This window comes from Myxocyprinus asiaticus, chromosome 2 (assembly GCF_019703515.2).
Source record: "Myxocyprinus asiaticus isolate MX2 ecotype Aquarium Trade chromosome 2, UBuf_Myxa_2, whole genome shotgun sequence".
NCBI lineage: Eukaryota > Metazoa > Chordata > Actinopteri > Cypriniformes > Catostomidae > Myxocyprinus > Myxocyprinus asiaticus.
Genome location: NC_059345.1, coordinates 3796512 through 3821114, shown reverse-complemented (window position 1 = coordinate 3821114; position 24603 = coordinate 3796512). Strand labels below are relative to the sequence as shown.

Genomic DNA, 24603 nt, shown 5'->3' with positions numbered 1-24603 from the left:
TACTCAAAGAACTGATGCATTTCTATGCCCAGCCTTATTTTTTTTTTAAACGGAGTATTCAGAAATCAAACAGAAACATAGAGGAGGCTCACTGTGTCCTAACCTGATGGCAAACGACACGTGATAAAAGGTATATTTTCTGTGATAATCAGAGTTTTTGTCCTAACTAGCAGTGACGAGCGACGTTGCATTCCATCCATCGTTTTTTTTTTCTATTTTTGGCATTGTGCGGGTAACTCCGTCCACTGTGAGTTGGCACCAGTCCAAAAGCTTGTAAAAAAAAATAAGGCTGGGCATAGAAATGCATCAATATAATAAATTAATTTCTATGGTTCATACACATCTTTTCCTGAGGGTAGTTTGGAGACAGCGTCACCTGTAGTTCAAAAGAAGCTGCATGCTATGATAGCTTATCATGCTAATCGGTAAGCATGCTAGCTGTAGGGTATTTTATCTTTTAAGGCTTTTGACCACAATGCTATCCATAGGAAACATTAGCTTAGCATGCACATTGCTTAGCATGCTATCCAAAGCTTTTGTGTGCTCACTCTAAACTTATCATGTCTTTTTGGCAATGTTGAGCTGTGTCAACAGAGTGGCTCAGTGGTTAAAGCATTGGATTATAATTCAAATGTTTGCGAGTACAAATCCACCAAAGGATGGTTTTAAAATTTGTACTTCTGTTGACCTCTGAGTCTTCATGTTGTGCACACTACGTAGGCTGTACTACATTCTATAATTCCTGCTAGAATTCAAAACCACATAGCTTTAACAAAAATTTTTTCAGCGATTGTTTTGTACTCTCAGCTTGGAATGTCGCTTTGGCACTGTTGAGATGAATCAACTGAGTGGACTAGTGGTTAATGCATTGAGATATGGTTCAAAAGGCTGTAGGTTCAAGTCAAGCTAAAAACAGTTGAACAGTTGTTTTCTAAAAAATCTAAAAAATATTGTTGTATTGTGCACACTGAAAAGTTGATGGGCTTTTCCCAATCAAAATTTAGATTTTGTTCGTTGTTGAAAAGTCACATGAATAATAAGTTGATAATGGTGACTGCTATGCTTGACTGTGATTCCTCCAAGCTTGGTATGTCCCTTTGGTGACTGCCATTGTTGTGGCTGTGCGATGCAGTGTGTTGTGCACTGACCTGTGGAATGTTGTGTGTGTTTGCTCTGTGTGTCATATTCACTCTCTGTGTTCTTTGGGTTGTGCTTAGTGTGGTGCAGTCCTTGCCATTTCCATGCTTAGCCCCGTAATTGCTGCTTGCAACTATATTTTGAACTTTACTTTTTCATTGAATTTCATTCCATTAAATTATTCATTCATATTGTAATTCCGCATCCTGATAATTACCTCAATTCAAATTCAGGCATTGGATTGGAATTTAAAAGGCATTCTAAATTAAATTCTGAGTGACGCATGATCCTGTTATTAAAAAACAGAGAAGACAGAATCTATTTTTGTCATGAATTAAGAATTGTCTTTCGTTCTTTTCAGCATTTCTTACCACTGCCATGCTTGGCTCATCGGATGATGTGTGGATTGGTTTGAATGATGTTACCTGGGAAATGCATTTCGTGTGGACTGATGGTAAAGGTGTCAGCTACACAAACTGGGCTAAAGGTCAACCTGCATCAATGCCAGATACACCTGACAGGATGTATGGCTTCTTTTACTCAGAGGTAAGTGTTTACATTATGTTACTGACAGGTTTAATTAGAAGTTATACCACAATAACAATACCCACAGTAACAATAAATGATCAATGGCAAACTGCTTAATTCTGTAATACAAAACCACTGACTTTTTAAAACAAACCTCATTGAATGCAATATTTACAAATCTTAAAACTGATCTTCATGACTGGAAACATTTTAAAATCATACAATCAAAATCAAATCAAATCACTTTTATTGTCACACAACCATATACACAAGTGCAGTAGCGTGTGAAATTCTTGGGTGCAGTTCCAAGCAACAAAGCAGTCATGACAGTGATGAGACATATACCAATTTACAATGAACATCAGATTTACACAACACAGTTTACATATCTAATATACACATAATTACACACAACACAAGATACAAATAATAACATACAATGTACAGTATACAATACACACAATATAGAAAACACATTATACAATAAAAAAATAGTATATATAGTATATATAAAATGTACAGTAGGATGTATTGTACTGTATTAACATTCAGGCTGTCGGGTTGATAGTCAGTTGCCAGTGTGTTGTTAAGAGAATATAATTTATGACAGGCCAGTGTGAGATAATAAGATTAATAAAGTGCAGTGCTGATGTATATTGATCATGAGAGATCAAGAGTTCAAAAGTCTGATTGCTTGGGGGAAGAAGCTGTCATGAAGCCGGCTGGTGCGGGTCCTGATGCTGCGATACCGCCTGCCTGATGGTAGCAGTGAGAACAGCCCATGGCTCGGGTGGCTGGAGTCTCTGATGATCCAACGAGCTTTTTTCACACACCTCCTGGTATAAATGTCCTGGAGGGAGGGAAGCTCACCTCCGATGATGTGTCTGACAGTTCGCACCACACTTTGCAGGGCTTTGCGGTTGTGGGCGGTGCTATTGCCGTACCAGGCGGAGAAGCAGCCAGTTAGGATGCTCTCTACAGTGCTGGTGTAGAACCGTGTGAGGATGTGGTGGTTCACTCCAAACTTATACAATAATACAATAGAGCACTACAGTGCCCACCCACTTTTTTAGCCATCTTGACTTCTAAACCAACCAGCTCTGAGGTGAATCACAACATTACAAACTTTGTTTTTAAGCAAAACGTTTTTTGAAAATCTGACAAAAAGTACAAGGTACAAGCCTGTGCACTTACAGCTGAACTGTGTAATTTCTGCACCACTAGATCCATCGAACTGAATTACTAAATTAAACAATGTTTACAAAACAGCTTTGTGAAATACGCCCACATCTTGTGCTGATCTAATAAACAGATAGTCCCACCCCAACTCACGGCATTGGTTGAGCCAATGTTGTTGTGTCAGGCTGAACGGGCCACTCAAAACAAACAGAGGAATTTTATAGCACTACAAAGACACAGTGTTTACAGTTTTTGATAAAATTTAAGAATACATTTATTAGTTTTTTGTCTCTGCATATTAGGCTAGTATAGAAGAAACCAGGGCGCAACTACCCATTTACGTGGGTGTATACGAGGGGGGTTGCCGTCTTCCTTGATCGTTTTAGAAATGGCCCTGTTGGCACCCCCCTTTGTGTGGCAGCCCTATGAGTTGCATACATTGCATATACATTTTTTTCAGCTCTGGAAGAAAGTATTTTAACATGAAAAAGTTTTACACTTCAGCTTTAATGTCTTTAATGAGGGAATTAACTACTCTCCCATGAAGCACTGCAAATTAAGTAATAAAATGAAAAGACATGGAAAAATATAAAACTCTGGATTTAAAGTCATTTATTATAAGCATAGAAACAATGTATTTTAAGTATATTGTAAAATATTAATATATACTGTATATACAAATATGTAAGTAGTTTGAGTGTCGGGAGAGCGACTCCATTGTGTCATTCACAGTGCGTCATGGGAGTAGGTGGTCGCTGCAGAGCACTTTTGGTGCGTTTTGTTTGATTCTCTGATTGGTGGATCTTTCTCTGCAGGATCATGGGTAGTGTAGTTAAAGGAAGTTGAAATAACAAGGACTAATGGCTTCAGCAGAATCACCTCGTAGCTCACAGTTGGTCTATCTTTAAATATTTATAAGTTATTGTTAAAAATCAATTAATCGATGGAAAAAATGAATGGGATTTTTACTTCTGAAACCTGCACTCCATTGCCTATCAAACTGTTAAGGACAGTAGATGGTTTCACTACTTATTTAAAACTATTTAAAATTCAGTTCCTGCTAAAGTATGTTAAAATGTATAGTTTCTATTATATATTATTATAGTTCCTTTCAGTTTGCTGGGAATTTCTACGTTTACATGCTAGAGTGTTTAAAATCATGATCATTTTAATCATATCACTATACAAAACCCTATACAGCTTTAAAAATTCAAAACAGAAATAAGCAATTATCACTAACTGTTAACAGTTTGTCTGTAGTCTAACTACTTCTACATCTCTTATTTACCTACTTACATCTCACTTACAATATAAAGCGATGATGGGACTGTTTTTTCAAACTGAAGATGATATTTTCTGCAAAGTCCCAGGCCACCTGTTCATGATTCATGAAGCTCTCATGGTACAAAGAGCCCAGAGATGCCAACAGATGCAGCTCATTTGCACTTTTGCACCATGCAAATGCACACTTGAAATCTGTTCTTCTGGACACAAGCACGCATTGGCGAAAACTAGCAGGTGTTACCCTGCATTTGTACATTGTATTCTTTTTAACACCAACATCTTCAGTTCAGGGTTCTTGCTGTTGACACTTTTGAAGCTATTAAGTACTCAATATTATAAAATTCATTAAAAGGTTTTCATTATGGACATCTCAAGAATGCATCATACCAAATATGTTTGTGTGGCATCCTTTTAAAGACTTCAGTTCTTAATGGACTTTCAGTCAATGTTCACACTTTATAAATGGCTTCAAAATGATCATAATAAGATTTTGTCATCCATATTTCATCTTTAAGTCAGCTTACTTGCTTAACGTGACTCCAATGAAGAGGATAAGAAATCACATAGTTCATCACAAAATCCTTGTCATTTAAATTTACATGGATAGAAATACCAGTGTAAGTTGCTGCAAATGGAATGCCACTGTTTTTTCTATTGCTCATTTGTGCTTGTTTTCTTCATTTCAGTCAGATATTTTGGACCGTATATTTGGCCATGACCATTTCATAATACCAGAACAACGGGTAGGTGTCCAACATGCTCATATATTTTTACAGCAAAGAGTGCAAAGCAGAAATTAGGTGCCAAGCATCAGTTATGTGTAGATGCACCTATTGCATCTGTTCATCTTATTATTATTCTGCTTCTGGCTGGGAATCATGGTATAAAGCTGTGAAATTTGGCACACTGATTGGTTAAAACCTGAACATCAATAACACCAGTTCTGAGATCAGTGTCCCAAACCCTTTAGCGCCACCAACAGTTTAAAATTTGACTGACTTTTCTGCTTACAATTTCTTAAACTTATGGATTAGAATCGTAATTCTTTGCCACAAAATGTTCTTTATCATTAGCAGAAGTGGGTAGAGTAGCCAAAAACTGTACTCATGTAAAAGTACAATTACTTACAAAAAATAATTACTCAAGTAAAAGTGCTAACATAAATAATTACTTGAGTAAGAGTATGGCAGGGTGAGCAAGAGACAGACACAGTGAGTATGGCGTCAAGCCTCGGAGAAGCATTTATTGGAAACAATAATAAACGTAAAAAGTCCAAAAGGGGTAATAAAGTGTCCAAGGGGAAATAGTGTTCATAATAAAGGGGGAATCTGGCATCCTCGCGGTGCACAGGGCGAGGTAGTGTCCATAGGATAGCTCAGGCACGAGTTGGGTCAATCGGCCGCTCACGCTCCCCTCCAAGACCACGGCGCGAGGGGCGGCGGCGTCACTGGCGGCCTGTCTTCCCAGGCCCACGACAAGCATGAGGGGAAGGCGGGCCGGCATCTAGCCCGTCAGCAGCAATGTGAGCAGTTCACCCCCAGTGACTCATTAATGCATCCGGGGGTCCGAAGAACGGGTCCGGCAACACGTCCATCTCGTCCAGCTCCGAACCCTCCCAGATCTGGTCCTGGGCATGCGAGGATGCCAGTGTGTGCACACGTGGAGATTTGAAGCCGGCTCCCCGAGAAGAGGTGCGCTCTGCGTTTTAAAGACAGCTGTGATGAAGTATTATCCCCATCAGGTGTGCTCCGTTCACCGCTGAATGAACAAGGCTTATTAATTATACACCTCTTCTCGCTCTCCCGCCCAACTCCCATCGTGAGCCTGGCTGAAGGGCGGCCCTAAGAGGCGGGGCAACGATGACGAGCCTGAGGGGCGGATCATTCCGCCACAAAGAGTAAGAAAGTATCCAATTAAAAGAGTACTCAAGTAGTGAGTAACTCGTTACATTCACAAATGACATAATGGACATTAACTCCCATATATTCCATTACATAATACACATTTAATATGTATTACAGAATTATTATTATTAATGAAAATTCTGTCATCATTCACCATGATCTTGTTCCAAACCCGTATGACTTTCTGTCTTCTATGCAACAAAATAAGGAGATTTTAGACAGAATATTAGCCCTGGTCACCATTTACTTTCAGCGAATGTGTTGCTGAGAAACAGTTAAATATTTAAGTCATTTTTTGCTAGCAGATGAAAGAATGTCATACACATCTGGCATAAGGGTGAGTAAATGAGAGAATTTTCATTTTTGGGTGTGCTATCTGTAACAAGGTAAATGGAAAGGCGAAAACCGGCTTAATAATATAAATAAAGGTTTAATGATAAACTTAACCAAAAAGACAAACACACACACAGCTGTCCATAACTCTCTCTCTGTCGCACTGCCGTCTCTGGTCGGCCTTATCCCTCTCAGGCCTAATCAGCCTAGTTAGGGGCCGGGCCGGGTGTGCGGAATCACAACCCGGCCCCGCCCTCCGCCCTACCACATTCCTCCCTCGTTCTCTCAGGCCGGGGAGGAGAGCCCCCCCCCCCCCCCCTCCACGTACACCCCTCCCCTTCCCTGGAGGGAGGCGTGCCTCATTCCCGCCTTCCTGGAATTGGGAGGGTGTTTTTGGTGGTCAGAAGGAGTCTCCCCCGCCCCTGGCAGCGACCCTGACCGCTCCAGACGGTCGGTTAGGAGCCCTTCCTCCCCTCGCAGACGGCAGCCGTTCCTCCGCTCTCAGGTGGCCGGGCTCCTCCGTCCCCCGTTGGATGGCCGCAACTGCTCCGTTGGGGTGGATGGTAGTAGCGAGGAATCTACTACGGCACATCCCTCCTCCTTCCCGGATTTCGGCACCAGTGTAACAAGGTAAATGGAAAGGAGGAGGCGAGAACCAGCTTAACAATATAAATAAAGGTTTAATGATAAACTTAACCAAAAAGACAAACGCACACACAGGTGTCAGACAGCTGTCCGTAACTCTGTCGCACTGCCATCTCCGGTCGACCTTATCCCTCTCAGGCTTAATCAGCCTAATTAGGGGCCGGGTGTGCAGAATCACGACCCGGCCCCGCCCTCCGCCCTGCCACGCTATCCTTTTAAGGGCTCTTGTCAGATCTGGATGAATTTTTCAATAAGAAGTGAAGTTTGGAAACCTTTCTAGTAATTATTACAGTGAAAATGTTACAATGTCCCACAGGAACATTGTATATAATGCATAAATATAAAACAAAGAATGTTTTATTAATGCCTACTTTCACTATTTCATAGCTTTTAGTTCTTATTTCAGTGTAGTTACAGTTTTCAGCATCGAAAGAATTTAGATAATTAGTTCTGTACACAGTACCTCCACTCCCTAAACGCAGAGTACGCAGCCTGCGTAGGGCACCACCAGCAGAAATGTTGTCTTTTCACGCTCCAGTTGTCAATTACACGTTCGGCAGAGCAAAATGCATAATTGTTAGTATCCCCACGAGTAACACTGCTCATGACATGCGGGACGCGGGACAAAGCTCACTGATATATTGCTGCAATGATTTAAAAATGTACACTTAAAAACTGATGTCACAAGAGCCCATATTTACAGAATCACCCTGAAAATGACCATCACTATGTCACAGAAATGCCCACGTTATCATTAGAGCCACAACTTACCTCAACGTGCTGCCGTAAGTTGGATCTGCAATTTTAATCTTGAAATATTTGCTTGACTTAGTGTAAAATGCTGTTGCATGATGAAACTATTCTTTTTTCACTGTGTGGAGCAAAGAAAGTGTTTCACTTAGAAGAGCATGATGCTGCAGCAGTGATGGACTCAGCTTGAGTGACAGTTTGTGACAGCGTGCGCAGCTGTGTGAACTTCGGCTGTCGTAAAAGTCCCATTCACTAATCTCTCAATAAATTACGCATTAATTAAAATGAAACCCAGTAATGATGACAGGAATGCTGCCCATTGTAATGGGTAAAAGTAAAAGTAAAAGTAAAAAAATTTCATTAGAAATGTACTTGAGTGAGAGTAAAAAAGTACTCACTTTTAAACCTACTCTAAAAGTAAATTTCTTCCCAAAAAGTTACTCAAGTAAATGTATTGGAGTAAATGAAGCGTGTTACTACCCACCTTTGATCATTAGATTTTAACAAAAACCTTTTTTTTTTTTTTTTTTTTTTTAATTTTGCCCATGATCATATGGACTTTTGATTTTCAAAAATGTTTTCCAGTTACACTTTGATGAATTTGTTGAAGAAGACGCCAAAGAGAATGTGAGACTTTATCTTGCCAACACTTTGGTGTATTAAAACAAATCTTGGTAGGTGTCATTACCACCCTACCTGGTGGTATGTAAGCAGTTTTGTGAGAGCTCCACCAAGTGGTCAATAATTAATGATAATTAACATTTACTATTACTTTTTGAATAATTTGACCCAAAGCTTTCATCTGTTTCAACTATCTTTCAATTCTTTTGGTTATATAGAGTGCAAAGATGCCTATCTTTCCAAGAGAAGCCATATTGCCCGTCCACCATTTTGAAACCTCTTTAAAAATGTTTATTTATTTTTTTGCTACTCTGCCAACAGAGTTTGTTCAATTCTTAACTCATTTGGGTCAGATTATCCTTCAGACCATGCTTGACAAAAGTGATCAAATGGAATTTTAGTATTCCAAACTATTTACTTGTAACATGCTAATGAAGTTGATGGTGATGACGCCAAACAGGAAGTGAAGCTGTATCTTGTCAATGCTTTTACTTGTTCAAAGTACACTCTGTGGATGAGCTGCAGACCGTGAGCTGAGTCATTTTTTACTTTGACGACTGCGCCCTCTGGTAGTCAAGAGTTGTCAATGAATTTAAAATCTCTCATCCTATCCATACTGATGAACCTAAAATAATTTTTCAGGTGTTCGCTGTGCTTGGCCCCATAATTTCTGCTTGCAGCTACAGTATATTTCTGCTTACATTTGTCTTTTACATCAAGCAGTTGAAGGACAGCTGTAATATGAGTAAACAAATGTTAAATAATTTACACACAATAGATATTGAAATGGTTTCGATTTATTGCTCTCTTCGTTTAGATAATCATTTCTTAAATTATTATTATTATTATTATTTTATTTAAAGTCTGGTCTGGTGGAAGGGTAAAACATAATCTACTGTATACATAAAAAGCACAAAAAAAAAATAAAAAAAATAGTAGTATTAATGAAGGCATGATAAAAAAACGTTTCCAATACATTTTAATGTGACCTTAAAAAAAAAAAAAAAAAAAAATCAATCCCTGGACATAAAAGTTCCCGTAGTGGAAGAAACACATAGTTTGTGCTTTTTGTCTAATACAAGCAAAATTCCTCTATATAAAATACATGTTGTATAGTTAAAGCAATTTACAAGTAGCAATGATTTTTTCAACTAAGTGCATTTTACACTTTATTAAATACTCTGAACTGTGTTCCCTGCAGAATTCTGACTGTGTCATCATGATGAGAAGCCCTGAGAAGATGACGGGTTTGTGGAAAGTTGAGAGCTGTGGAGATCAGAGAGGATTCATTTGCAAGAGGAAAACAGGTTAGAGAGAACAGAAATGAATGCAAACACTACACCTGAAACTATGAGACATCAATACAATCATCTTTACGTGACTACATCACAAATACACTGGTCATAACACATTACTAATTGATTGATGCACCTGTTGTTACAAGTTGTTACACATGATACATGCCTATAGTACACATGGCTGTGTCAAAGGGGTCTAGGGGGGCATTGCGCCCCCCAGTGCCCCACCAAAGATGGCATAGCACCGGCCCTGATAGTGTTTAATTTGACTCAATGTATGTGTTTTAGATGCTCAGCTTCCTAGTCAGGTGACTACAGCAATGCCTCAAAAGTTCTTCACTCTGGGCAATGATTCATACAAGGTGCAGATGGAGAAAATGAGCTGGGATGAAGCTAGGAGACAGTGTAAAGCAGATGATGCTGATCTAGCTAGTGTACTGGACTCAATCAGTCAGGCGTTCACCATCCTCAGAGTCAGCGAACTCAAAGAACCGCTGTGGATCGGACTGAACAGCAACCTGGTACAAAACACACATGAAAAATTGAAGGAAAAAATAAACATTTAATTAATTGAACTGTTGTATCAACTAATAATAACTGTAAGAGGCTAATTCACCATGGGTTCTCTCAGGAACTTCCAATGGACCTTTTAAAATAAGCAGTTTTTGATTTGTGAGAAAATCGCATTTTGTTCTGTAACATAAATTACTCACAGTTATACCTCAAATGTTCTACAGCAAGTTGCTAAATAAAGACAATTCATCAAGCACCTAAACTCACATCCTTGAGTGATAGATGTAGTTCTTATTTAGCAACTTGTTGTAGAACAAAATGTGGAAGTCTCTTCAAGTAACCACAAACCTACTCATAAATCCAAAACCACTATTGTTATATCCCATTGGAAATCTCCAAGGGAACCAGTGGACATTGCAAATACATACAAACATATAAGGGTGTTTTTATCATTTCTGGCACTTTTTGCACTATGGACTTCTAGAAAAGAAAGAAAGAAAACATTCACATTTTTCACTAGTTTATTTAATTATTTAACTGTGACGTACATGCATCACAGGCAATTTATGTAACTTTTTTCATTTTTTTCTGAAAGTCATGAAAATCACTTCTTTTCCTTGCTAACTTGCTAACATATTATTTATCCTAAATACGCACATGAAATAATATTTTCATACTGTTTGCGTAATTTGGCAAAATTACAACTTGACTGGAAATTATGCCCTATAAAATATTAGGCTCACAAGTGAAACTTGTTTTCTTCAAACATAACTTGTTTCATATTTCATCTCAAGCATGCTCTTAAAGGGACGCGACGTTGGGGCGTTAAAGCGAAAACTTGTTTGTTTATTTAAAAACAGGTCCACCACAGCAATAGCGACAACAGAAGACAACACAGCTGCACACAAAACAGAGAACAGAACTTACTAAACATGTCTGAAGAGTTTGTAGTTGAAGAATTGATACATTTCTATGCCCAGCCTTTTTTTTTTTTGGTGCAAGTTCACAGCAGATGGAGTTACCCGCGCAGTGCCGAAAATAGAAAACAAGTGATCGATAGAATGTAACATCACTCGTCAATGCTGGTTAGGACAAAAACTCTGGTTAACATAGAAAACATAACTTTTATCACATGATGTTTGCCGTCAGGTTATGACACGGTGTGACTGTGGCTGCCTGTAGCCTCTATGTTTTTGTTTGATCTCCAGACCTTATCGTATGCTTTCATAACAATCACGAGTCTCATGGAATTATTCAGTAGACTTCTGAATTATACTTTTGTGTACTTTTGAAGCTTGAAGAGGTGGTCACCATAAACTGCCATTGTATGACATCACTGAGCACAAAGTTTTTTCACAATTTCTCCTTTTGTGTTAAAAAAATAAAGAAAGTCATATAGGGTTAGAACAACACAGGGGTGAGTAAACAATGACTGAATTTTCATTTTTTGGTGAACTAATCCTTTAAACAAGTACAGTAACTTTTGAGAAAACTTTATTAGGGGCCAAATTGTTTGGTGTGGTGGAAATGACTCTACAACTGCGGGAAAGTCGTAATTTAGAAAAATTGCTAGAAATAATTTTCGCACAATAAATATTGAAATGGTTTGTTTATTTCACTCATTGTTTAAATTATCGTAGTTTTAACAATTTGTATTTTTATAATGGATTTTCATAGTTTACTACTGAAAGTCTGGGTCAAGACTAAAACAGTCAAATCTATACATACAGTGCATCCAGAAAGTATTCACAGCGCTTCACTTTTTCCACATTTTGTTATGTTACAGCCTTATTCCGAAATGGATTAAATTAATTATTTTCCTCAAAATTCTACAAACAATACCCCATAATGACAATGTGAAAGAAGTTTTTTGAAATCTTTGCAAATTTATTAAAAAAAAAAAAAAAAATGAAAAAAAAAATCACTTGTACATAAGTATTCACAGCCTTTGCCCTGACACTCAAAATTGAGCTCAGGTGCATCCTGTTTCCACTGATCATCCTTGAGATGTTTCTACAACTTGATTGGAGTCCACCTGTGGTAAATTCAGTTGATTGGACATGATTTGGAAAGGCACACACCTGTCTATATAAGGTCCCACAGTTAACAGTGCATGTCAGAGCACAAACCAAGCCATGAAGTCCAAGGAATTGTCTGTAGACCTCCGAGACAGGATTGTATCAAGGCACAGATCTGGGAAGGGTACAGAAAAATTTGTGCAGCATTGAAGGTCCCAATGAGCACAGTGGCCTCCATCATCCGTAAATGGAAGAAGTTTGGAACCACCAGGACTCTTCCTAGAGCTGGCCGCCCGGACAAACTGAGCGATCGGGGGAGAAGGGCCTTAGTCAGGGAGGTGACCCTGAACCCGATGGTCACTCTGACAGAGCTCCAGCATTTCTCTGTGGAGAGAGGAGAACCTTCCAGAAGAACAACCATCTCTGCAGCACTCCACCAATCAGGCCTGTATGGTAGAGTGGCCAGACGGAAGCCACTCCTCAGTAAAAGGCACATGACCACCCAGCTTTTGGAGTTTGCCAAAAGGCACCTGAAGGACTCTCAGACCATGAGAAACAAAGATTGAACTCTTTGGCCTGATTGGCAAGCGTCATGTCTGGAGGAAACAAGGTACCGTTCATCACCTGGCCAATACCATCCCTACAGTGAAGCATGGTGGTGGCAGCATCATGCTGTGGGGATGTTTTTCAGCGGCAGGAACTGGGAGACTAGTCAGGATCGAGGGAAAGATGAATGCAGCAATGTACAGAGACATCCTTGATGAAAACCTGCTCCAGAGTGCTCTGAACCTCAGACTGGGGTGAAGGTTCATCTTCCAACAGGACAACGACCCTAAGCACACAGCCAAGATAACAAAGGAGTGGCTACGGGACAACTCTGTGAATGTCCTTGAGTGGCCCAGCCAGAGCCCAGACTTGAACCCGATTGAACATCTCTGGAGAGATCTGAAAATGGCTGTGCACCGATGCTCCCCATCCAACCTTATGGAGCTTGAGAGGTCCTAGAAAGAAGAATGGGAGAAACTGCCCAAAAATAGGTGTGCCAAGCTTGTAGCATCATACTCAAAAAGACTTGAGGCTGTAATTGGTGCCAAAGGTGCTTCAACAAAGTATTGAGCAAAGGCTGTGAATACTTATGTACATGTGATTTGTTTTTAATTTATTTATTTTATTTTTTATAAATTTGCAAAGATTTCAAAAAACTTCTTTCACGTTGTCATTATGGGGTATTGTTTGTAGAATTTTGAGAAAAATTATGAATTTAATCCATTTTGGAATAAGGCTGTAACATAACAAAATGTGGAAAAAGTGAAGCGCTGTGAATACTTTCCAGATGCACTGTAAACAGCATTTGAAAAGTACCAAAAATAAATTATGAAGGCCTGGTTAAATTGTGTATAAGTTAGTTTTAATGTGATCTTTATATAACAAAAAAAAAAAAAAAAAAAAAAATGAAACATGTTAGTTTTAATGAGCAGTTGAAGAAACACCAATAAATAAATGTGTTGGAATGAATGGTAGGACATAAAATTAATCAAATTTGCTACAGACAGGTGGGCAGTACCGCTGGGTGGATAACTGGCTTCTGAGCTACAGTAAATGGGCAATAGGAGAGCCCAGAAATAATTTAGCCTGTGTATATATTGACACGGATGGTGACTGGAAAACCACAGCATGCAACAGCACTTATTATTCCCTCTGCAAACGCTCCACAGGTATTTCATGTTACATTCTACTAACAATAATGTCTAATAAAATCTGCATCATCATTTAATAACTATAGTGATTATGTTGTAAGCAATAATTCTGGATTTTGTGATAATTCACTTCAGATGTATAATATAGTTTTCCTCTCTATATTGAATATAGGGTTAGGCGTATTTTTTTGCCGAAAACCGACTATCGGTACCGATTAATAGGTAAAACCGATATATCGGTCTACCTCTACTTGAAATAGTTAAAAAAAATAAATTAAAACACAACTTGAAAAGATACTTTTATGTTCATGGATAAAATCTTTATTTGCTGTCCAGCCAAATGCTGAAAATATCAGAGAAAAATTGATTAGCTTTTATTGGACACAGTAAAATAGCATGTCATGTAATTGTCAACTGCTAATATACGCTATACAGATTTTGGGCACAAATGTATCAAAACATGCACATTATTTTATATGCATCTTGTTATAAATTGCCAATTCTAGTTCAAGAGTTTAGGTTGATATGCGAACACCGCTCTTCCCCTCCGCCCCACAGCTATTGCCCCCACAGAACCCCCTCAGCTGCCCGGGAACTGCCCTGATTCAAAGGGACATACAACATGGATCCCTTTCAGAGGACACTGTTATGCCTTTTTGAACTCCATGTCAAACAACTGGGCTCATGCTACAGTGGATTGCATGAGGATGGGTACGACATTACTCTCTCTTGAGTCTATCGCAGTATAAACAATTCCTCTGTGGAACACAAAAGGAGGTCTCAGCCTCAGTCACCTTTCTGCCTAACAATTTAATCTGTGTTCCACAGAGGAAGGAAAGTATATAATGATAAAACACTAAGATAGATACTAACAGTATCTGTTAAAGTTGCAACTACGAGAGAGTACTGTCTCTAATTTCAGGTGCATCATTAGTGAGTATTGAAGACCCAAATGAATCTCAGTTTATTAGTCGGAATGTGGAGATTCTGCAGGATGGAAGCAAATCATTCTGGATTGGCATGCACCGCAGTCATATAGGTGAGAAACTGCCTTAATCTAAACAAACAAAATAATCAAAATCAACACTGTTGACAAAACACAAACATAATCTGAATGTGTGTGTGTTACAGGTGAATGGATTTGGATCGATAATATGGTAGTAGATTACACAAACTGGAAACCGCGGATGCCCAGTAGCAATGGCAACTGTGTGGAGGTCCAGTCCAACACTGGGATGTGGAGTACCACCAGCTGCAGTAATCACAAGCCTTACATTTGCAAGACTGCGAAAGGTCAGTCAAGCATGCATTCAAATACATCATTAATAATGTAATGTAGGATCCACTTTATACTATTAGGTGGCCTTAACTACTATGTACTTAATCATTTGATAAAATGTACTTATTATGTACATACTTGGTGTTGCATTATAATTACATTTAAGGTACTTGCTTTTAATTACATTTTTAGTTACACTGTTAACTTTACCCCTAACCCTACCCTTACCCCCAAACCTAACTCTAACCCCTAATCCTAACCCTAACCTAACCTTAAACTAACCTAACCTAACCCTAACCCTACCTTTACTCTTAAACCTACCCATACCTCAACCTCAGTAGCAGCAAATGTGGGCATTTTGCAGAACAACATGGAGTTACACAGTAAATACATAGTCTTGTTTGTATTTAATGTTAGTACATAGAAGTTAAGGCCACCTAATAGAAAGTGTGACCGTACTGTATATTGTTCCATTTAGTTGCCTTTCGTGAAAATGTAAAAATATGTTGTTGTTTTTTATTTCAGTTATACCACCGACAGAGAAACCATCAGTTTCACGTATGTACTATATCATCTAAATTTCACTGTAAAGCTGTAATATAATTAGGCTTGACAAAGTGCATTTTTTAAATCATTAGCTTTGATTGATGTGTTCAACACAGTTAACGCTTTTGTCAATTCTGTAGATGGATAAAGGTCTTCCTTCTGGCGAATTTATCTATAACTTAGATTCAGATGGTACTTTTAACAAAAGTAAATCAATTTTAAGTCAGTTTTTAAATGGAATGTCAAAGTCAGTGGTATTAACATTGAAAAAACATATTTGACTCTAAACTGATTCCTGATTCTAAATTTTATTTGAAACTTTTTTGTATTCTGAAAGACTAATTCATTCATATTATGTTGTTTTTATGAATGCACTTCATTTTGAAAGAAATAACGATGAAAAATCTCAGCTCAGTAGGTCCATACAATGCAAGAAACAGGGTCCAGAACTTTAAAGCTCAAAAGAGCACATAAAGGCAGCATAAAAGTAATCAATACGACTCCATTGGTTTAATTCATGTCTTCAGAAGCGATATGATAGCTGTGGCTTTAAGTCCTTTTTTACTATAAATTCTCCATTTTTAACCAGCACTTGTAAGAGTTCTTCTTCTTTTGTTTTTGGTGATTCACATTCTTCATGCATATCGCCACCTACAGGGCAGGGAGGAGAATTTATAGTAAAAAAGGACTTAAATATTGATCGGGTGAGGTAATGCGGGTGAGAAATCAAGCATGTGAGACCCCATTGACAGATTTATTTGGCTTGCGTTGTCAAACAGTCTTGTCCCTGATGAAAAAACTCGCTCATCCCCCATGATTTAATTGTCATTCAGTCGCATGAGTTTTATCACAGAGGAGCCATGCAAATTTACTTTTACAGATGACACCTGGGACTGCGTACTCACCGGTACGCAGTACCTGCACTTCTTTAATTTAGTCTACAGAGTATCAGCAGTTTTTCTTGCGTACCACCACTTCCCAGAGCCTCCCGTAACTATGTAATTTCTTTATGTTATGTAAGTCAGTGGGTGATTCAATGCGGCCCGCCAATCACTTTTAACTGTGTCTGATTTTCATGAAATTGCTTCACAGTCTAAACATCAGAGTGCTCAGTGGTGAGTTTAACAACACTCAGCGGCACGTGCAACAGCATGTCAGCTCATATGCACAAACTTTTTCAATAAAAGATAAATCGATGATGAAAACCAAACCTTTAAAGAAAATACACAGAAAAAGTTTCTTAAAGCTTTTATTGTCCATTCTTCATGTGGTAAATATGCGTGTCTCATCAGTTCAGCATCTGTGCTTGTTAAAAGTTATAACGTGAAGCATCACTGAACCTGCATACATGCACATATCCTGATTGTGTGTAATTTTTATATACATGTGTCAGCGTTCTCAATCCCAAACATCATCAAATCTGTTAGTTCTCTGTTTACTAATTATTATCTGCACAAATATCTGGCTCCTGCACAAATTCACCATATGTGCAGGACAAGGAAATGCTAATTTTCCCCTCATTAAATGGAAGGATAATAAAGAAAAGGAAGAACAGACATTGCTCTTTTTCAATTTTACATTTACAGTATTTAAAAAAAGAAAAAGAAAAAAAAAGACAGTTCTACATCAGATTGACACTGTTTTCTTTTGTGTGTTGATATTGTCAAAGGTACAGGCTTAAGCAGATCTAAATGTTCTTCTTCAATTTTTATAAACAATAACCCTACATTGTGTGTTTTTTAATCAAAATTATTACATTGTATGCCTATTAATTAATCGAATTAATCACTTACATAAATATTTGCTTAGAAAGCTCCTCAAAAAACAATAATTAATTAATAATTAAATACTTATAAATAGTTATATTTAAATTATAAATAATATATATATATATATATATATATATATATATATATATATTATAAAAAATAATAATACATATAATTAAAATGCATTACATTATTTTGGCATACAAGTGAAGCATTAAAAAAGACAATACTGTAGAATGTAATATATTGTTTATTTCCATATTATTGAACATAAGCCTATTATTGGTCTACAGTTCAAAGCCATCAATTTTGCAATTGTATTCGTCAGTCTGTCCGAGATTTATTATGAGGGCTTGTTTAAGGACGCGTCAATGTACACCTAGATCAGACGGATGCTTTTGTAGCATCTCGGATGCATCGCATCATAAACATATAGTTTTTAGGTCGCTGAGTCAAGCAGAGTTGGAGAGTAACGTGCTACATTTACTCTGTTACATTTACTTGATTTTTTACTTTTGCTTCGTTGCAATGGGCGGCATTCCTGTCGTTACCTAACTGGGTTTAATTTTAATTAATGCGTATTTATTGAGAGATTAGTGAATGGGACTTTTAAGACAGCGGAAGTTCACACAGCTGCGTGCGCTGTCACAAAATGTCACTCAAGCTGAGTCCATCACTGCTGCAACATCATGCTCTTCTAAGTGAAACACTTTCTTCACTCCGCACAGTGAAAAAAGAATAGTTTCATCATGCAACGCCATTTTACACCAAGACAAGCGGATATATCAAAATTAAAACTGAAGTTCCAACTTAAGGCAGCACGTTGAGGTAAGTTGTGGCTCTAATTTTTAACATTTTGCTGTGCCGAACGTTTGATTGACAACTGGAGCACAAACAGACAGCATTTCTGCACGTGGTGCCCTACGCATGCTGCGTACTCTGTGTTTAGGGAGCAGCGGTATTGTGTACAGAACTAATTATCTAAATTATTTCGACACTAACAACTGTAACTACACTGAAATAAGAACTAAAAACTATGAAATAGCGAAAGTAGGCATTAATAAAACATGGTCTTACTTTGGTTTATATTTCAGCATTATATACAATGTTCCTGTGGGACATTGTTCACATTTTCACCATAATAATTACTAGAAAGGTTTCCAAACCTCTCTTCTTATTGTCAAATTAATTCAGATCTGACAAGAGCCCTTAAAGGGGTAGTTCACCCAAAAATGAAATTCTCTCATTATTTACTCACCCTCGTGTCAGATGTGTATGACTTTCTTTCTTCTGCTGAGCATCAAATTAAGATTTTTAGGAGAATTGCTTAGCTCTTTTGGTTCATACAATGCAAGTGAATGGGTGCCAACATTTTAAAGCTAAAAAAAGAAAATCACATGTCAGCATAAAAGTAATCCATCTTCAGAAGCAATGTGATGAGAAACAGATCACTTTCACATTCTTCTTCTTGTGTTTTTAGTGATTCACATTCTTCATGCTTAATGCACCCTGCTGGGCTGGAAGAAGAATTTATAGCAAAAAAATACTTAAATATTGATCTGTTTCTCAGCCACACCTATCATATCACTTCTGAAGACATGGATTTAACTACTGGAGTCGTATGGATTACTTTTATGATGCTTTTAGAGCATCAAAATGTTGGCACCCATTCACTTGCATTGTATGGACCTACAGAGCTGAAATATTCTTCTAAAAATCATAATATGTGTCCTGCAAAAGAAAGAAAGTCATACACATCTGGGATGGCATGAGGGTGAATAAATGATGACAGAATCTTCATTTTTGGGTGACCTATTCCTTTAAAGTGATAGCTCAGCCATAATTTAATATACTGTCATAATTTCCCTACCCTCATGTTGTTCCAAACCCATGTGTCCCTTTGTATTCCATGGAACTCAAAAGATGTTAGACAGAATGTGAGGGATTGACAGTTTCAGTCACCAATCACTTTCCAAATATAGAGAAAAACAACACATTCACTGAAAGTAAATAGTGGCCAAAGCTAATATTCTGTCTAAAATCAACTTATTGTGTTGCATGGAAGAAAGAAAGTAATTCGGGTTTGGAACAACATGATGACAGAATTTCCATTAATAGTAATAATAATAATAATAATAATTCTGTAATACATGTTATATGTGTATTATATAATGGAATATATGAGAGTTAACGTCCATTATGTAATTTGTGAAAGTAATGAGTTACTCACTACTTGAGTACTCTTTGAATTGGATACTTTCTTACTCTTACTCAAGTAATTATTTATGTTAACACTTTAACTTCTACTTGAGTAATTATTTTTTTGTAAGTAATTGTACTTTAACTTGAGTACAGTTTTTGGCTACTCTACCCACCTCTGGTGTCAAGTTAAAGGAAGTTTGAAACTTATAAAAACACATCTTGAGATCCCTGTGTTCGGATTTGCACTCCATCGAGCTGTGTTTGAACGTAAGAGCGTGTTCTCATCTTGTGCTGTCTGCTGTCGGTAAGTCTGGTTTGTTCTCTGTTTGAGCTGCACGTTGCCTATACAGCTGGAGTTTCACTTACTGCCCCCTGGAGAAAACAGGTAGTACTCCAAGCTTGAATTGCTCAGGAATCTTCCTTATTATGGTCCAGGGACATGATTAATTGCCTTAATTTTTTTAACGCTTTATTTTTTGTATAATTAATTGCACACGTGAAATTAATTATTAATTATTATTATCGCATTAAATCTACATCCTTCAGATTTTTATTTTCAAAGTTAAATTGATCAAAACCTATTTGTTAGGGTGTAAGGTCATGTTTGTTCTTTAGCCATATCTTAATATGCATATTATTATTATTATTATTATTATTATTATTATTTTTCATGTTAATATGTTAGTTACACATATCGAGTTTTATACTGACAAGGAGAGTACCTGCACTTTTTTCTTCTACTGCAAGCACTGGCCACACCTATCATATCGCTTTGAAATACATTGATTTAACCACTGTTATGCTGCCTTTATGTGCTTTTTGGAGCTTCAAAGTTAAAACAATTTTTTCTTGTGATCTTAAAAACCTTTTAAACTAAAGTGCCATTATAAAATAAGAAGAAAAAAAAAGCTATTAAAATATACCTATTTTTTATTAAAAATGGTAAAAACTACATAGACACTCTGCAACTGTATAAAAAAACAGTATTGGTGGAGAAAATTGCATATTGAATGTCACAGCTTGCAAAAGTCACACCAAATTCACCCCAAAAACAGTTTTTTTTTATAATCAGTGGCTTCCTAAAAAGAAAATACATCATCAATGTCAGTGCTTGAGTCTTTGAGGGTAAACAATTTGGGTTTGTTTTAATATATTTGATCACTACATAATTCAGATCCATGTTATTTCATAGTTTTGATGACTTTTGAATAAACTGAAATGTACAGTAGTAATGATTAAGAATGAGTGGGTGTTTCCAAACTTTTGACCGGTAGTGAACAGTATGTCTCTAAATTCTCACTTGAGAGTGTTTTTTTTACTGTTGCTACTGTCAATAATTCACATTCTTAATGTATCTCTTTGCATTGCAGTGCCTATGGTGAAAGACGAGCCTAACAGCTACACTGGCATCATTGTTGGAGTGGTTTTTGTCATAGTCGCTGTGGTGGGTCTCTCCGTATTTCTGTTCTTTAAGAAAATCCATCGTCCTTTCATTGGAGAGTGTGCGTTTGACAACAGACTCTATATCATCTCTGATCAGACACGCTCTCCTCCCACTATTGATACAAACGAACTCATGGCCAACATTGAACAGAATGAGCACGACTAACACATAACACACACATAGAGACACACACAACCATCACTGTGACAGTACTTTGCAAACAAACCATTAAGAAACGTCACACAAAATATTTTGAATATTTCTGAATATTTTGAATTTATATAGGAGGAGAACAGAGAATATCATGCATAAAATAGAGGTTTTTACTACAAGTTCTCATAAACATATTTCATTTATACAGGTATGTGATTTAATGAATCTGTGAATGAGATAAATCTGATAATGTAACATTTACCCTCTCTCTGAAGTCTTTGTACTAAAGATGTGTTAATAGCTTGAATAATATTCCATTTAGGAGGGATAATTAGTTAGTAGTAGATAGTTGATCTTTCTTTGTCAGAATTTGGCCCTTTTTTGCCATGCTTCTGTTGCTTTAAAACTATTCATGGATGCAGGATGCAGAATTTATGTGCGTACAGTTTTGTATACGCATGTATGAATGAAAACAGGATGCAGCATAATGTTGTGCAATGTCAAACAGAATATTGACCTGAAATGTTGCTGATTTGCACTTGAAATCCAATCATAAGTTTTAGATTTGTATGAGAGCAATGGTTCGAACTACACTGGAAGGGACCCAAGAATATCTGTGGAGATGGCTATTTTAGCATTTAAAAAAAAAAAAAAAAATCTTAAAAGGGTTAAAATGTTTTTAAAATAATATTTTCCCTGCTAATATACAGTTGCAGTCAAAATTATTCAACCCCCCCCCCCCCACCCCCCACCCATGTTTAAATATAAACTTTACATCTGTATCAGTTGAGTGACACATAAGTCATAGTGTGAATATATAATATATATAAATAGCAGGATTTTTAAAAAATACAGCCATGTCATAGTTATTCAACCCTTATTGCATGTAGCTGTTTCTTAAATATGTAAGGCTACACAAGTAATTGTTTTAAAACAAAATTAAGTCCTCAATCTACAATGGCACTTATTTAAGTTTAGCATTGTAAGCAAAAATATATTTCTATGCAAAAAATACAGTTAAATATAAGCTGTCACAAAAGCTAATAGAGGAGATTATTTCATTACACAAGAAAGGTCATGGCTAAAAGTACATTTCCAAGGCACTTCAATTTCCAATAGACAAATTTGGCAGCACCATTCATACATTTTTAAAATATGGTACAACAGCAGCCTTCTTGGGTGTGGAAGAAAGCAAAACTTCACCAAGGGAAATGTTGACTTGATTGTCGAAGAAGTAATTAGGAAAGACCTGTGGAGTCCTGGAAGAAGCTTTTACAGACGTATGACACTAAACTGAAAATGAGTTTTAGACCCATGGGTCAGCAGTACGTCTGGAGTAAGATGACAAGGTGATGACAAGAACGACACCATCCCCACAGTCAAGCATGGAGGTGGGTCAGTCCTGTTATGGGGGTGTTTTGCGGCTGCATGAAACGGCTATCCTGACAATGTGACAGACGTCATGGATTCTTTCAGGTATCAGGCCATTTTGACATGAAAAATGTGATGCCTTCAGTGTGTAAATTGAAGCTCGGTGATCACGGGAATTTCCAGCAAGACAATAACACCAAGGATTTGTCCAAAATCTGGTTCAGGGATAGGTCGTGGAATGTCCTTAAATTGCCCTTTCAGTCCATCATTAAAATCCCATTGCAAATCTTTGTTGGGATTTCAGTGAAGCAGTGGCAGCACAGAAACCAAAGAATGTCAATGAGCTGGAAGCTTTTGCTCATGAGAAATGTGTAAAGATTCCAACAGAGAGGTGTCTGAAGCCTGAGAACACTTACCTGAAACATTTATATGATATTATTAAGGGTAAAGGATGCTCCACAAATGATTGACTTTAGGGGGTTGAATATTTTGACATGACATGTGTGGAGAGATTTAGTTATTTTTTATTTTAAAATTTGGGTAAACTGAACTCTTTGTTCTCAAAATTACACAAATGTGTATTAAAACTTACTTTGACTGTTTACTGAGGTTTTGGTTGATGTGTTTGAATTCACATCACCAGAATGTATTACTGGTCATGGGGGTTGAATAATTTTGATTGCAGCTGTACTGTATAGGGTACAATGGGGCTAAAGACCACCCAGGCTAATATTTAGTCATTTTTAAAATCTTGCAAATTTATGTAGCAAATGAAAATCCCTGAATGTATCGCATTTATTTTGAGCTAAAATACTTATTTGTTATTTTCAGCTTTGTTCAAGGTGATTCAATCAAAAAAATTTCAGTAACTGTCCAATAAGTGACAGGATAGTAGGTCTCTTTGGGATAAAAGCCCCCTTGTTGCAGGGGCTAAAGCCCCTCCATAAAACACATTGTTTTTCACATTGTGGGGCGAAGAGATTTGTTATGAAAAATGTCCTAAGTGGGCTCACGTTGACTGATCCAATCACTATGGAGATTAATTTGTTTATAGAATACTTGAGATGTTCTGAAATTCCAAATGTGATTAAAATGAACAGAAAATTGTTAACCATAGAGTGGATATAAAAGTCTACACACCCCTTTTAAAACAGCAGGTTTTTGTGATGTAAAAAAATTAAACAAAGATAAATCATATCAGACTTTTTGCACGTTTAATGTAAAAATTACAACCTATGCAATGCTACTGAAAACCAAAGTGACACATTTCAGAGAAAAAATTTAATAACAGAAAACAGAATAACTTAACAGCATAAGTGTGCACACCCTTTTATAATTGGGTATGTGGCTGTGTTCAGAATCAACCAATCATCAAGCTCATGTGAAACAGTACACACCTATCTGCACCTGAAGTGACTCTGATTAACTCCAAATAAATCTCAGCTGTTCTTGTAGGATTTTTCTGACATCTTCTTGGTTGTATGCTACTACAAGAGCCATGGGCCACAAAGAGCTTACAAAGCATCAATGGGATCTCATTGTTGAAAGTTATCCCTCAGGTGAGGGCTACAAAAAAAATGTCCAAGGCATTAGATATACCATGGAACACAGTGAAGACAGTCATCAACAAGTAGAGAAAGTATGGCACAACAGTTACATTATCAAGAACAGAACGTCCCTCCAAAATTGATGAGAAGACAAAGAGAAAACTGGTCAGGGAGGCTGTCAAGAGGCCTACAGCAACATTAAAGGAGCTGCAGCTCTTTCTGGCAAGTACTGGTTGCTCCCTACATGTGACAACTATCTCTCGTATTCTTCATCTGTCTGGGCTGTGGGGCAGGGTGGCAAGACAAAGACTTTTCTGACGAAAAAAAAAAAAAACATCCAAGCCCGCAAAAACCTATATCCAGTCTCCCAAAACCATGTGGAAAA

At 37.3% G+C, this 24603-nt stretch overlaps 1 protein-coding gene across 3 annotated transcripts in view; it reads left to right on the top strand.

The window, feature by feature from the left end:
• LOC127450203 (macrophage mannose receptor 1-like) overlaps positions 1–23863 on the top strand; it is a 44641-nt gene extending 20778 nt beyond the window's left edge. The window contains exons 22-31 of one of the 3 annotated variants that reach the window (XM_051714082.1): positions 1499–1683; positions 4815–4871; positions 9583–9688; positions 9968–10200; positions 13760–13925; positions 14466–14618; positions 14830–14946; positions 15039–15200; positions 15712–15744; positions 21074–23863. In XM_051714082.1, the coding sequence (XP_051570042.1) occupies positions 1499–1683; positions 4815–4871; positions 9583–9688; positions 9968–10200; positions 13760–13925; positions 14466–14618; positions 14830–14946; positions 15039–15200; positions 15712–15744; positions 21074–21312 (1451 nt within the window). In that variant the 3' untranslated portion in view covers positions 21313–23863. Of the gene's footprint in view, positions 1–1498; positions 1684–4814; positions 4872–9582; positions 9689–9967; positions 10201–13759; positions 13926–14465; positions 14619–14829; positions 14947–15038; positions 15201–15711; positions 15745–21073 lie in introns of those variants that run through there. The other 2 variants (XM_051714089.1, XR_007898931.1) reach the window with 2 other exon arrangements.
• The last annotated feature ends 740 nt before the right edge of the window (positions 23864–24603 follow it).